This window comes from Thermobia domestica, chromosome 18 (assembly GCF_964235325.1).
Source record: "Thermobia domestica chromosome 18, izTheDome1.hap1.1, whole genome shotgun sequence".
NCBI lineage: Eukaryota > Metazoa > Arthropoda > Insecta > Zygentoma > Lepismatidae > Thermobia > Thermobia domestica.
Window position 1 is genome coordinate 17,823,193 of NC_137471.1, and position 16,478 is coordinate 17,839,670.

Genomic DNA, 16,478 nt, shown 5'->3' on the forward strand with positions numbered 1-16,478 from the left:
GCCTCAGTATTGAAGAAAAAAAAAGGTACAAAATTTTAACAAACAAACAAACAAGTTGGCCTCGTAGAATCATAAATCAATTCTAATGAACATATAATGATGACATTATACAATAAAAGTTAATTGGAGTGTTTTGTTGTGACAAAAAAAAGTCTATGTCAAAATATTCTGTTTATAATATTTTGTTTTCTGCAAATGGGACAATCCTGATTAATGGGTCATGTGCTCGCTCTAACATTCAGTTAATTAGCTTTTGTTTAGTGTAAATGCGACGTACAATGACGTTCCTCATCTACGTTTACCATAGCACTATATTGCTCCAAGCACCTCAATTGTATTGCATCGCAGTTTTTTTAAAAAAATCTTTGTATGTTAATGATCAATGTTCTTAATCTTGAATTTGTGTACTGTAATATTGTCAATACAGAATATTATGAATAAAAGAAACTATACCTGTTACAGATTTTGTAAATAATAAATAAGTATGCAATTTTATGGTGTTTTGTCATGTCTTAATCATTGCCCCCTCAGTATTCATTTCTGCCCCCCTAAGAAATCAGGCTGGCTACGGGCCTGACGGGAACCGCTAGCCTATCTTCGTCCGGTTAAGTTGTGAGACTAAGGAGATTATTACAGCAAGGAATAACAACAAAGATTAGACACAACACATGATTACGTGATTAGTCTTAGTGTTAGATAGCTGACGTCTGCTGTAAGGGGTCAGTGATTTGATAACATGCCACGTAAGTTTCTGGTGAGCAACATTTTATCAAGGGATTTGTTTGGGTTCTCCCGTTTCCTCCCACAAGCTGTATTATACTCATTCACCTAAAATCATCGTCTGTCTCCTTTAGCGTAAAGGAGATAAACCGCATGTCTTAAAACTAAAATATTTCACTTTGGTATTTATTTTCTGCGGCGATGAACTTCTTTGGCGTTTCTTAAGCCATGGGATTGGTGAGATATTTGAAAAAAAGAAACAATTTCGAAAAACAATAAAATAAGCCCTTCCCCCCCCCCAAAAAAATTGAAGCTGCTATCTTGAAGTCAGTTGCGAGTGAAAACACCACAGATTCCCGCTGTTTTGTTATCTCTGGTTGTTCCGAGGGCTCTTGTGGGAGGAAGCGACTGTGATTGCAACCGGATGATCGACAGGAAGTTATTTGGAGGGACGCGGGTGGATGATAATATTAGGAATGGAGAGTGAAGCATCTTGGAGTCAAATTTTAGCAGCGCGTGAACTGGTTGTAGGCAGCAGGTAAGTAGTGTTTTCTTTTTCTTTCTTTTTTCTTTTTTATATCATATGTAAATATTTGTATGTATAAATATTTGTCTCAAAAATGGTGCGTCTACTTTCTTACCCGCGAGTATCACGAGTGAATTCTTTTCAAATCCCATACTTGCCTTTCTTCCTAGTCAATAGAACTGAACGAACAAACAAACTTTGGCAAATATAGAAAATATGCTGCAATTAGTATGTTAAGCACAAATCTCGGGGGGATGAGGAGGACATGTTCCCCCAATCTTGGAACTGGGGGACTGAGCCCCCCAATAATCTGATTTGAAATGTGTTTTTCGCGGGAGAAATGTGATGATTTGTGACCGACAGCCACAAAAAAAAAAAAATGATAGTGTCAATAATAACTTATAGGAAACTGGTTACTTTAATGCACTGAATCTAGCAAAGCACACCGTTAATCACAAGATTGCATCTATTGTTGTTTAGGTCTCCTTATCTGTGACACTCATGTTCCTTTATTCACATACTACTTATAATTGCTAGAATGAGGATGTTGGAGGAAACGAAAGAATCCGGTGAAATATCCCTGATACGATGTTGTCCACCACAAATTCACAAGGCCTAGAAATGAGCTAGGGAACCGGTCAAAACCCCCACAGCCAAAACACCCACACTCAAGAAATGTCAAAACGCCCACACAATCGGTCATAACCTCCACACAAATGGACAAATCTCCCAAATACACGAACGGTCATAACCCTCACAGCCAAAACACCCACACTGGTAATCGGTCATAACCTCCAACGGTCATAACTCCCACACAAATGGACAAAACAGCCACACATAGCAACGGTCACAATCCCCACATAAATGGACAAAACCCCCACACAAATGAACAAAACTCCCACACAATCGGTCAAATCTCCCACACTCTGAAATGATCCTGGTTGTATGTCTTGCCCTTGTACTTTTCAATAACATTTTTTGTTCCACTTAAACCGATGTTGCAACTATTTTTCTTGCACTGTTTTGTAATGACAGAAACACTAAAGTGGGCTTCGTAAAGAGCCGCAACAAAGACGTGCAATCACGATATTTTCAGAGTGTGGGGGATTTGTCCGATTGTGTGGGGGTTTTGTCCATTTGTGTGGGGTTTTGTCCATTTATGTGGAGATTGTGACCGTTGCTATGTGTGGGAGTTTTGTCCATCTGTGTGGGAATTATGACCGATCGTGTGGGCGTTTTGACATTTCTTGAGTGTGGGGGTTTTGGCTGTGGGGGTTTTGACCGTTCGTGCGTTTGGGGGATTTGTCATTTGTGTGGGAGTTATGACCGATCGTGTGGGCGTTTTGACATTTCTTGAGTGTGGGGGTTTTGGCTGTGGGGGTTTTGACCGTTCGTGCGTTTGGGGGATTTGTCATTTGTGTGGGAGTTATGACCGATCGTGTGGGCGTTTTGACATTTCTTGAGTGTGGGGGTTTTGGCTGTGGGGTTTTTGACCGTTCGTGCGTTTGGGGGATTTGTCATTTGTGTGGGAGTTATGACCGATCGTGTGGGCGTTTTGACATTTCTTGAGTGTGGGGGTTTTGGCTGTGGGGGTTTTGACCGTTCGTGCGTTTGGGGGATTTGTCATTTGTGTGGGAGTTATGACCGATCGTGTGGGCGTTTTGACATTTCTTGAGTGTGGGGGTTTTGGCTGTGGGGGTTTTGACCGTTCGTGCGTTTGGGGGATTTGTCATTTGTGTGGGAGTTATGACCGATCGTGTGGGGTTTTGACATTTCTTGAGTGTGGGGGTTTTGGCTGTGGGGGTTTTGACCGTTCGTGCGTTTGGGGGATTTGTCATTTGTGTGGGAGTTATGACCGATCGTGTGGGCGTTTTGACATTTCTTGAGTGTGGGGCTTTTGGCTGTGGGGGTTTTGACCGTTCGTGCGTTTGGGGGATTTGTCATTTGTGTGGGAGTTATGACCGATCGTGTGGGCGTTTTGACATTTCTTGAGTGTGGGGGTTTTGGCTGTGGGGGTTTTGACCGTTCGTGCGTTTGGGGGATTTGTCATTTGTGTGGGAGTTATGACCGATCGTGTGGGCGTTTTGACATTTCTTGAGTGTGGGGGTTTTGGCTGTGGGGGTTTTGACCGTTCGTGCGTTTGGGGGATTTGTCATTTGTGTGGGAGTTATGACCGATCGTGTGGGCGTTTTGACATTTCTTGAGTGTGGGGGTTTTGGCTGTGGGGGTTTTGACCGTTCGTGCGTTTGGGGGATTTGTCATTTGTGTGGGAGTTATGACCGATCGTGTGGGCGTTTTGACATTTCTTGAGTGTGGGGGTTTTGGCTGTGGGGGTTTTGACCGTTCGTGCGTTTGGGGGATTTGTCATTTGTGTGGGAGTTATGACCGATCGTGTGGGCGTTTTGACATTTCTTGAGTGTGGGGCTTTTGGCTGTGGGGGTTTTGACCGTTCGTGCGTTTGGGGGATTTGTCATTTGTGTGGGAGTTATGACCGATCGTGTGGGCGTTTTGACATTTCTTGAGTGTGGGGGTTTTGGCTGTGGGGGTTTTGACCGTTCGTGCGTTTGGGGGATTTGTCATTTGTGTGGGAGTTATGACCGATCGTGTGGGCGTTTTGACATTTCTTGAGTGTGGGGGTTTTGGCTGTGGGGGTTTTGACCTAGACCCATGAGCTAAGGATTTATTGCACCAAAGATGGACGATCTACCAGTTCTTTTAATTTCCTGAGTGGCACGGTGGTTCTGTGGTAGAGCGCTTAACCTCTAGTGCGTAGGGTCCCCGATCAAGTAAGTTTGTGATGGACAACGTCATGTCTGTGGGTTTTCTCAATTGCCCTCCCTCATTCTCATGCCACCAATTTTTCCATCATTATTCATTTGCCCTAGCCTAAAGTACATAGTCGTGGGACGTTAAACTCTAAAATTTCATTTTTATTTCATTCCTTTTGCTTTCGTCATTTCTACTTTTCCTTTCTTACACTCTTCAGGACAGGGCTGTTCTCTTTCGTATGTGTAATACGTGCATTCGCATGGAGCGGCAAAATCTCTCATAAATATATTATTATTACAATAAATATTTCTTGTTGGAAACAGACTTCATGATAATGGTAGTTAAGTTTACTAACCTGACCTTCTAAGTTGAATACTACATTCATAAATCATGTTCAGGTCGCAGGGGCGGATCCAGAACCGACTTCTGGGGGGGGCGGAGGGTTGTCATACTGCTACTTTTAAGGGCTCCAAACTTTGGGATGGGTTTTATTTATATATATAAAATAAGAAAGCTTCCTCTTCTGGGGGGGCGATCGCCCCGATCGCCCCCCTGGATCCTCCCCTGGTTTAAGGTCACATGGATAGTGCTAAAGCAAATAGTCAAACAAATCCTAGCATGAATTTCTTGATTGTTGTCAAATACAAGAACTCAATTCTCGAACGGTAGCGAACATCTGTTCCATTTAGTTACCTATCACAGTTTTGATATGAAAACTAGTCTTGTGTTTGTCACAAACACATTCCTTATCATTCAAGGTGCAAAAAAGTTTTCTTTAAAAAAAAATAATAATACATGTAGAAGGAAAATCAAGAAGTAAAGATAAAAGAGCTAGTTGCACTGGAATTGCAAACTAATATATTGAGATGGAAGCTCGATATTCAATTCTATAAAAAAGATTTACATTTTCCTCTGCAGGTATGTTTTCTTTATCTTTCAGTAACATAGTAGATTATTATTTAAAGAAAAATGGACGTAACGAGATTGTATTTGTAGTGTTTAGGCCTTTCTGAGTGCGAGTGATCTTTCCCTCCCGTTCGTTGTTCATGATAGGGTATCAGACTTAAAATCGTGGTTTTAAGTTTTGTTCTTTCTGGAGAAAAGTTGGGGCGGCAAATAATACAATTGCACGAGGCGACAAATTGCCAATTGCCCTACGTCCGGACTACCGGCCTCGAGAGGCACGCCAACAGAGAAACAGCCAAGACAGTTAAATATCCCACCTTCATCTTCAGAGGGTCTTAAACCCAAATGAATTTTGTCTCCTGGTCACTGAGCCACCGTACCCCCTAGGAAGAGTGGAGATGCAAATCTCTTGACCGAAAATTACGTATTATACACAAGGGCGCCCATCAGGAGGGACAAGGTGGGGCGCTTGTCCCCTCTAGAGGAAATTGTACTTCAGAATATCGAAAATTCAATAGAATTTTTACATTAATTACAGCAAAATTTGAAACTATTTTTGAAACATCGCTTATACTCGCCCCCCTTGGAAACCACAACATGGGCGCCCTTGATTATACGAGCATACGAGGTTACTCTTCTAGCTAGCCGAGGTATAGTAACTGGAGTACGTAGATTTGGTACACGAGGTTCCAGGTTCAGTGACCGGGGAGACAGAATTGAACTCCCACTTTAAATTGTACACCGCAATAAATAAATAAATAAAATAAACCACTGTGTGAATATGATTTGGACCCGTTTTTAGAAACAACTTTTGGTTATTGTTTACCATGTGGAAAAATATATACAATGTCCCCTAATAGATTCAAAATGTGTCTCAACTTTGCTGTGTCCCATGAGTTTACGCCACAGAAACAACTGTTAAACACAATTACGACATTTTACACATTTACAAGTCTTTTCTATCCGTATACATTCGACATATCAGAAGTGCAGGTACATTTTGAACATTTTTAGAGCACTTCCTATAACCACTAAAAGGCATCTAGACGTTTTTAGTTGGCTGATAGAATACTTCAGGATACATTTTTTTTATCATGTTCAACAATAACCAGTAGTCCTTTGTTCAAAAAAAAAAAAAAAATAACAAATTGTTGTTATTATTTGCAGCGTAGGTAGTGTAGTGCTAATATAGCACGTTGAAACTAAGCTACCAACCAATGAAATTCCGTACAGCAATGATTTCCAACTGAATGCTCTGTGACACTACAAAATTTGCTGCTCCTCTTCTCATTTACCCACACGGAGAGGGGAAAGAGCTTCTTGAAATGTAGACAAGACAACGGTGACGTCGATTGGATAGTCGATGGTTTCGTAGACCTACTACTCATGAATCCATCAATTCAAGTACACTCCCAACACTTGCTTTTTCCATCCCCTTCCAATCTTTGCTCAACGCTTTTCTCCGATTATGAAGCACGCTTCTACGTCTTAGACAGGCCAATTGCAAATGACTGCCGTACAGCATTAATAAAACACGCCATCTGCAACTAACACTTTTGCGATCGATTATCCAATAATTGGATTGCCTGACGAGACAAGAAGGGGGCCGGAAGAAATTTTCTGGGGAGCACCTCCATGGTTTCTATATTATGTCTGGTATTTCTGGTATGTAATATAAGTGGTTTGCTCAGGGGAGGCATCCTGCTTTTCCCTTCGGGCGCCCATGGAAACAAGTCTAGAATCTGCTATGCTAGGAAGTCCTCAAACATACGCATCATCATCAGAGAATGTCTTCTCTCTCAAGAAGTGACTGAAATATCAGATCGGTTGTAATCAGCGGAAGAGATATCGGGGAAATAAGAAGGATAAGAAAATGTTTCAACTGCAACTCACGGAGAGCCTCCAACGTCTTTGTGTGACAGCATTGTCGTACATCATGAGTACACCATCTGTACTGGCGATTGCTGGGTGTTCGAAAACAAGTTTGTGGTCCACTTCATGTAGATCAGTATTAATGATTTCACCTCGCCTTAGAAAGATATGATGAATCACTTCCGCGAAAGGCCACTATAACGGCAACAGCACCTTTTGCTGGTGGAAAGATGTGTCGAAGACCATCCTGGACGTTAAACACGAAGCAACAATTTTCTTGGATTTTTACAATTGTCATTGCACACCCATTCTTTTTATCTGACGTGACAATTTGAAGCAGTAAGTTTTCGTGATTAATCTTTATGGTCAGAGAGCAATTGTTGTTGTTGGTTGTCAACTTATGTAGTAACCACTAGTCCAAAATTTTCACTTTACCCATTGAATGTAACCGTCGAACAATAGTGCTATGGTGTAAGCTTTATTCATCTGCAATGACACGAACACTTTTCCAAGGATCTGCTTCCACCTTGTTCCTGAGGAGATCATCTGGTCAGTGTCTACGTTCCTCATCGTTCGATGCTCTGTCACTGAAATGAATTTAGCAAACGAACGCTAAATGAAACTCTCTACTTCCAAGGTGAAATGAGAAAAAGGTAACGTAATTGGCACTACTTTACAAGAATGTAACCCAAAAAGTCAGTAGAAAACACATTATAAAATTTACTTTTTGAGGCTCGTTTTGGCGCCCCATTCATTTTTGCGCCTCGGGCAGTCGCCCGGGTTGCCCGGGTCCTTGGACCAACCCTGGATAGGAGACGAGACGAGGCCTGGTTGTGCTTAGACGTCCGCCCCAAAGGCACGTGGTTATGTGGTTAGCGTACGTGTCTTTCGGGCGGAAGACTCAGGTTCGATTCCCGATTGGAGCCAATGTGGTTCAGATTTCATGTTAAGTTGTAGATCCAGGTCTCATATAGCTTTACCGCTGAAAGGGACACTAAACTCATATCATACCACGCCATACCGCATGAGATGAGACAAAACTCTTCCAATAGAAGTGTAACCTACTACTTAACTTAATATTTATTGTGTACATGTATTGATAATAATAACTAATATGTAATAAATTATGGAAATTGGACACTTTTCTTCCCCCCCCAATCGAATTTTGTAGTAGTTTTTGCACTTGAGGTATTTCTTCAATTGTTTTGTTTAGTGGATTTTCTTTCACAATTTCGGTTCAAAACTTCATTTTGACTTTAATAATTAAAATTGAGGTGAATAAAGTACTTTAGTTCAGCTAAAATCAGTAAAATTATGAATTATGTTTAAGAGCGAAAGTTACATACGACTTTCTCCATTTAAAAACCACTATCAAGTACCTCGTCTCAACTCCAGTCGTTCAGCAAATCAGAGGTTCACATACCTGTTTCCATCACAACCAGGGCCGGACTGAAGGGGGCTTAAGGAAGCTGTAGCTCTGGGCCTATAGATGGATACTGGCCTCCACTGTGATCAAAATCTCAACTGACTATCTAAAAAGAATCATGAAGATACAATCATTATCATAAAATAAAATATGACCAAAAATATGAAACATATTTCCTTCAGTACTTTCACAGAAAAGTATTAGGTAAAGTCATCAGGGGCCACATATTTTTTCTAACTCCGGGCCTCCAGATGGCAACATTACATTGAAACTATGGGAATGCAAACTATGAATATAATCCGCCTATTTTTAACGATTATCGAAGTCTCTGAGTGAATAATGTTAAAAATATTTATCCGAACTAACGAAATCGAATATTTGGAATACGACAATAGAAGTATTTTCCTAAATATATGCACTTTGATGGGTAACACATTTTTGATCACTAGTATCACTATGTCCACATATAAGTTAGTAAATATCGAGTCAGTGGCGTATTTAGGGGGGAGATTCTGGGCTTAAACCCCCGAAATCTTACTATAGTAAAGTATATGAAATATCTTGCTGAATTTTCACATTTTCAGGCAAAGCCTCCCGAAAGTTAGCAAAGCCCCCCGAAACAAAATCGTAAATACGCCACTGGACATGATTAACTAATTGGCATAAACAAAAACTTGAAAAATTAAATAATAATTATTATTAATATACGAAATTTGAAACAAAATACGATAATATTATTTTTTAAAAACTAACATTATAACAAAAATTAAAAATGAGATTCCTACAGAAGCAGATACATTTCTCAAGACGAGACAGTGTCAAATCCTGCCTCATATGTATCTTTACATACTTACAAAATGTCAATAAATGAAATACTATTCATTTCCAACACAATTCATGCAGTAAGCTAAGTAATTATGACGCCCCCAAATTTCTAACTTGTAATAGAAGAAATTGACCCATATACTGCTTTTCAGGGTAAGACCGCGGTGGCTCACTGGTACAGCACACACTTCTGATGCGAAGTGCTTCTGGTTTGATCCTAGTCTATGTGTGTTCATGGGTTTTCTAGAGGTTTTTATCGTTTCTGCTACATTCTTATTGTCCAAATCTCCAATCATACTGTTAAATTGTTATTAATCATCCATATTTACTCAATAGGACATGTGCGTGGGATGTAAACCTAATCCCCTATTAAGGGAAGTTATTATTTCCCTTAATAGCATATATAGCATCTGGCTTACTGTGGAGTTTTTTTCTATATTCTTTCTTAGGATGGCGCAGTGCGACTTACAAGGTAACTCTTAATACGTCCGTTACACCACATGATAACTCTTTCGAATTCTAACTTCTTGCAATAGATAACAAAAGTGATCATTTTCTGCTAAATTCGTAAATCGAATCAATCCGTTGATATCTTCATGGGTGACGGTGACAGTATCGATGACATTCCGTAGCTTTTTTGAGAACCTATACAGCAGCAAAGCATTGTTGGTTGCATATGATAGGAACTATGTAGCTTTTCTTAATGTGAAAAGTTCATTAGTAGTTAGTTTCGGGTGATCCTCTTTATTGTCTTTACCAAACATTATCTTTTAAAGTTACTTTGTAAGATTCAAAAAGAGCAGTTGGGGGAAGAGCTAAAAATTAAAAAAGAATGGTTGGGGAGAAGAGCAAAAAATTTTAAAAAACAGCAGTAGGAGAGAAGGGCAAAAATTCCAAAGGAACTGTTGGGGAGAAGAGCTAAACAATCGAAAAGTGTGGTTGGGGAGAACAGCTAAAAATTCAAAAAGAGCTGTTAGGAGAACAACTATAAATTCAAAAGGAGTGATTGGGGAGAAAAGTTAAAAAATCAAAAAGAGCGTTTTGGGAGAACAGCTAAAAATTCAAAAACAACGGTTGGGGATAAGAGCAAAAATTCAAAAAGAGGGGTTGAGGAAAAGAGCTAAAAAAAAAACAAAAAGAACGGTTGTGGAGAACAGCTAAAAATTCAAAAAGAGCAGTAGGAGAGAAGAGCAAAAAATTCAGAAAGGGCATCAATATTACTGAAACGGAAGTACTAGTAAATTTTTCAACTACGTATTTCCAGTTTTCATGCAATGTTGCAGGTGGTGATGATATATTCTCGCTGAACCGATGGAAAAAACATTTCGTCGCTATCTCTTACCATATTTTTTATATAGTAACTAGCTGAAATACCAGCTTTTCGCATGGGTCAGATAAAATATCTATGTAAAGAAATTAAACAACGAAAGGAAAAAAATATCGGTCATTTTCTACTACTTTTACATATCCCGGTAAACGCCCCTTGAGACCACCTGGTTCGAATTTTGAAAAAAAATGACTCGGCTCCCAGCCAATGAGGGCTGTATTTGGAAGTCAACGCCTGTGATAGTATCACCATTCATCTCAGCGAGGCGAAAACTATGAATTCGAAACTAATATCTGTCATTTTCTACTACTTTTACATGTCCTGTTAAACACACCCCTGAGACCCCCCCTGGTTCGAAGTTTGGAAAACACGCTTCGTCTTGGTCTAGGGCCTGGACCAAGGTACCCATGACCAAAATTTGGTAACTCTCGGTCCACTCGTCTGGTCTCCAGGCCGCATACAGAGATACACAGATAGACAGACACACAAACTCTTTATTTTATTAGATGGACGTTGAAACTGGAAATGATTTATAATATTTATAATACTTCTAGTTTCAATATAAGCTTAATGGAGGAGATGAAATCTATTCTTGGGACGCTGAACCGATTGCAAAAAAGCCGCTTCTTGATATATCTTACTGTGTTCGCTCTGATACCTGTCGACGGGAAGACAAACACAAATAAAAAGATATTCTATAAAACTTTCGACACTTGTGCATAATATAGTTTTATTTCTAATAAGAAATGACAGGTGCATTTCCCCGGAATACCCGCTGGATACTAACTACACCACTATTCTCAATAAAACATTCTTGAGCTTTGTCCTCTAGTAATTTCTAACTACTCTTCCAAAGGAGTGAGTGATACGTGTCCCAAAAGTCTCTTAACAGCCATGGTAGAGACTTCTAGGTCAGAGGGGGCCGTGGTGGCTCAGTACTAACCATAAACCAAAGTTAATTAGGACGCAAGTCTATAATTTTCATTTTAAAGATTGTGATTTCCAAAGTGTTAGTACTATTTCTGACATTATTATCTTTTCTTTTCTTTTTTTTTTTTTTTAATGGACGGTTCGTGATCAAAACTAAGTTTGTATTTTTTTTCTCAGAAGCCAAAAAACTATAAAGAACACTTAGATTTATGCCATATAAATCAAAGTTCAATTTGTTCACTAATGTAATATTTGGACATTTTATTTTCGTTAATGATGATATAAAGGTAATCAAAAAAGTTCTGTCGCTTTTTGTGGAGTACTGTGTTCAATTGGCCTTTACAATGTGAGTTTAATGCGAAGGGCAGTTGTTGGTGTGGGTATATCCAACATACTACCTGGTTGTGGAAGTTGTGCATCAATGAACTGTGTGCTGTCAGCAGTTGAGCCGTGTTCAAGAAAAAATCAAAACTCTGGAGCCAACACTTCCGAATTCAAAGGGAACCTTCTGTTAGAAAACAATACTAAGCCCCAAGCGGCTAGAATAACCCGGGACACCATTCTACGCCTGGGATGAGAAACATTATGCATCCACCATACTCCCCGGACATTGCATCGTCCAATTATTCCTTGTTCCATTCCTTGGACAATCACCTTAGAGGACGCCAGTTCAAATCCCTCGCAGAGGTGCAAAATGCACTTGATACTTTCTTCGTTTCACGTCCCACCAAGTTCTACCGCGATGGAATCCATGACCTTCCAGAATGTTGTCAGAAGGTCGCCGATGCTGATGGGGCTATTTTTTATCTTTCAGGTACGTCTTAGGTAACATATCGATGTTCGAAGGTGGTGGATGAAAAACCGACAGAACTTTCTTGGTTACCTTTTGTTTCTGAATTTGTTTCTCAACTAATATCGATCGTTTTCGATTATTTTTACAAAGCCAGTACCATTTTTCCATATAAAGAAAGTGCCCCCCGCCCATAAAGGAGAATTTAAAAAATGCTAGGACATTTACTGAATTTGAATTTGAGCTCCGTAAGTTTAACTGCTTGCGAGATACTTTTTTTTTTTAAATATTCGGATCCCCACTACCCCCTTAGGATGTGTATTATAATGAAACCGATATGATAATATCCCATTATGGATTAAGGCATAACTATATACCAAAAGTCATTTCATTTGACTTTGCAATTTGGCCGTGATGGTCAGGCACACATCGTCAGATTATTCCTTGTTCCATTCCGTGGACAATCACCTTAGAGGACGCCAATTCAAATCCCTAGTAGAGGTGCAAAATGCACTTGATATCTTCTTCTCTTCACGGCTCACCAAGTTCCTTCGCGATAGAATCCATGGCCTTGCAGAACGTTAACAGAAGGTCGTCGATGTTAATGGGGACTATTTTTGATCTTTCAGGAACGTCTTAGGTGACATATCGATGATCGAAGGTGGTGGATGAAAAAGCAACAGAACTTTCTTGATTACCTTTATAATATTGTAAAAGTATCTAGATTTGTAAAAACAATGGATTTAATATTTTTAAGCGAAGAATACTTTATTAAATAACGAAACCATACTTTTTACATATTATTAATTAATTTTCTTTCTAATTTTGGTGAATGTATGGTGTTAGAAGAGGTGGTGATGCTCTGAGATGCTGCGGCTACTGAAGAAAGGGCCGGCTGCGTCACTCCTTCTCGTCTTCCTGGGCGTCTCTCTGATCATCACGACCACGAAATACATTGTTCTGTTTCCTCAGGTCAGTATGTTATATTTTGACTACGAATCACATTATTATATCTAAACTTATAATTTCAATGCTATACGTATACTTAAACTACTAAATTAAAAGGGGCTAAGAACTTTTCCAAAATGAAACTGACACGCCTTGTCGATTAATCTGACCTTAATTGTGCAAAATCTTACAGTTAATGTTACCCACGAGAAGAGTCGAGAAATAAGATTATTCAGTTCAAAATATCTTGTCGTCGCGAATTCTGTGGAGGAATTTGAAGCTTAAAATATATAAAATTTTAACCATGCCTGTTGTGCTGTATGGTTGCGAAACATGGTCGCTTACTCTGAGGGAAGAACATAGACTGAAAATATTTGAGAACAAGATCCTGACACGAATATTCGGACTCAAGAGGAACGGGAATGGGAAATGGTAAAAACTTCATAACGAGGAACTACATAATTTATACGGTTTACCAAACATTGTTAGGGTCATCTAGTCTTGGAGGCTGGGCATTTCATGTAGCGAGAATGGAAGAAAGTAGGAACGTTTTCAAAATTTCAACTGGAAATTCAATTGGAAAACGACCATTAGGAAGACCTACGCGCAGATGGGAGGGCAATATTAAGATAGATCTCGCAGAAATAGGAATACAATGTAGGAAACTAAAAAACGGTTTTTCGGTTTTCTCCAAGAACTGGTTCGGTTTTCACCGAAACCGGTTCGGTTTATGTGTTTTCCAAAAGTTTTCACGAAAATTGTTTCGGTGAAAACCGAACCGGTCTTGGAGAAAACCTAAACCGGTTTCGATGAAAAACCGAATAGGTTTTTGGAGAAAACTGAAACCGGTTTTGGTCAAAAAACCGAAATGTCAGTTTTCGAGTTTCGGTTTTTCTAGAAACCGGTTTTTATTTTTAAAAAAAAGGTTTTGCCCATCTCTAGTAGGAACTGGATCCAGTTGGTTAAACGCAGAAGTCAATGGAGAGGTTTTGTGAACGCGACGTAATCAGTGTTGTAAACTTTTTGCTTCGTTTCGATTTCCGAACAATTCTTTTTCCTATCGTTTCGGTTCTCGACAACTTTTCTAGCCTCGTCTCAATTTGTTCTCTTGTCTTTTGTAAACGTATGTGCAAAATTTATGTCCTGATTTTTTCATAATTTCATTTTTTAAAATATATAATTTCATCTAGAAACAATCAGAATCCTTCCGCATTACAAGAGGCCCACATAAGATGTATAACATTTAAACCAGGGTTTTTATTATTATTATTATTGAAGTACGTGAAAATGAAATGAAATCTTTAAGTTTTACGTCCAACGGGTATGCCGGCTAAGCTAAAGGAGACGGTGATGATGAGAAATGAATGAAATGGTGGAATGAAGAAAGTGGGAGGAAACGGGAGAACCCCGGGGAAACCCACGCACAAGGTGTTTGTCCACCACAAAGATCATTGGAGTACATACAGATGGTGATCAGAAAAATGGAAACACCTGTAGTTGGCAACACGTCAGATGTATGGGTTGGCAGTGGTGTCGTGGTGCCCGCAGCGCCGGACCGCTGGTGATGGTGTGTTAGGTCGGTCTCCATACTACGTCAGGCGCAGTGGAACAGCAGTGTCCAGTGGCTGCAGCAGACGGAGGTAGTGTAAAATGGGAGTCCTCTCAGATTTTCAAAGAGGGCAAATTGTTGGTGTGCGGTTATATGGAGTGAGTGTGACGGCAGTGGCTACTGTGTTAGGTGTGTCGCGTGGGACAGTGTCAAAGTGATGACGGCCTACACAACACACGGGAAAACCACATCGGGGAAGCGGAACAGTGGGCGGAAGAAAATAATGAGTGACAGGTCACGCCGGGTATTAAAACGCATTGTCACACAGAACCGTCGTGCCACTGCGGAGCAAGTGACGGAGGAACTTAATCAGCACCTCCCCCACCCTGTTTCGACAATCACAGTCCGCCGCGAATTACATGACATGAACTTACGGGGTGGTGTTGCACGGGCCAAACCGCTCATCAGGGACTATAAAGCTTTTGCACGCCGCAAATGGTGCCACGACCATGCAACTTGGACCGTTGAGGACTGGAAACGTGTGATATGGTCGGATGAGTCATCCTTCACCCTATCCCCAACCACGGGTCGTGTTTATGTGTGGAGAACGCCCAAAGAAGCTTATGATCTGCAGTGTCTCCACCCAACTGTGAAACATAGCGGCGGCTCGGTGATGCTGTGGGCCGCCATATCATGGTTTTCATTGGATCACACTTAGCGGACGAATCACTGCCAACGATTATGTCGCAATTTTAGGAGACCACTTGCATCCTATGGTGCGGATGTTGTTCCCGGACAATGACGCCATCTTCCAGGATGATAATGCACCCATTCACACAGCTGGCGTTGTTGCAGCGTGGTTTGAGGAACATCGGGATGAAGTTCAACACCTCCCCTGGCCCGTCCAATCCCCAGATCTCAACATAATTGAACATCTGTGGTCCGTCTTGGAAACACGACTCCGGCGACGATTTCCACCTCCATCGTCTCTCACAGAACTGGCCGATGCCCTGCACGAGGAATGGTGTAAAATTCCACTTGCTACCATTCACGACCTCTATGCCTCCATCCCAAGTCGCATGAAGGCTGTTCTGAAGGCAAAAGGTGGCCCGACACCATATTAATCTGGTAAGTTGCAATTTCGTTCAGGTGTTTCCATTTTTCTGATCACCATCTGTATATTGGGCAATCACTTACGTATCTTTAAACGTTAACAAATGCTCTTCATTGGTTCGTATAATCGCTTTTTTAATTTATAGTTTTTATAGTATGAATTACGTAATAGTAAAACAATGACTGAGAACTAAGATTTGAGTGAACTAGTGTTGCTCACGAGACTCATCTGTTGAAATTGAAGAAGCAGTTCTCATCTTGTGACGAACACTAATTACATTTTTTTCTTTTTAAACACACTATTAACATAAACGGCAAAGGAGTCCGAAAATGAATCGTATACTCAGAGTCGGATTTAGCTTTAGTGGGTCCCTAAGCTATTGAAGGTAATGGGACCCTTTAAGTACCAAGATGAATGTACGCACTTTCTAGACAGAAATGAACGAACTAGTGATATTTTAGGAAGCAGACTACTAAAAGGGGCCCCATTCCTTACATCATCGAAGTCTACACAACACGAAGCACTGTTGCTATATGTAGATTTTATGTTATTTATTATTTTTCTTACATTTTGGAAATGTACATCCAGTTGTTTCCTTTAATTTTTGGGGCCCCCAAGAGAGTGGGGCCCTAAGCTATAGCTTATTTAGTTTATACGTAAATCCGGCGGCACTGCATATACCAGTCGATTAGTTTCACTGAGCTGAATAACCCTTTGCTTCCCAAAGAATGAATTTATAAAGATAAAGAAAACCTTTTTTATGAAATATATGTTTA

At 40.2% G+C, this 16,478-nt stretch overlaps 1 protein-coding gene across 2 annotated transcripts in view; it reads left to right on the forward strand.

The window, feature by feature from the left end:
• Positions 1-1,152: 1,152 nt before the first annotated feature.
• The window catches only part of LOC145675635 (carbohydrate sulfotransferase 11-like), a 73,318-nt gene continuing 57,992 nt past the window's right edge, over positions 1,153-16,478 (forward strand). For both annotated transcript variants that reach the window (XR_014129173.1, XM_081746183.1), the window contains exons 1-2: positions 1,153-1,258; positions 12,938-13,063. Coding sequence is in view for 1 of the 2 variants with exons in the window: in XM_081746183.1 (XP_081602309.1) it covers positions 12,959-13,063 (105 nt within the window). In the remaining variant the exon portion in view is untranslated. The remainder of the gene's footprint in view (positions 1,259-12,937; positions 13,064-16,478) is intronic.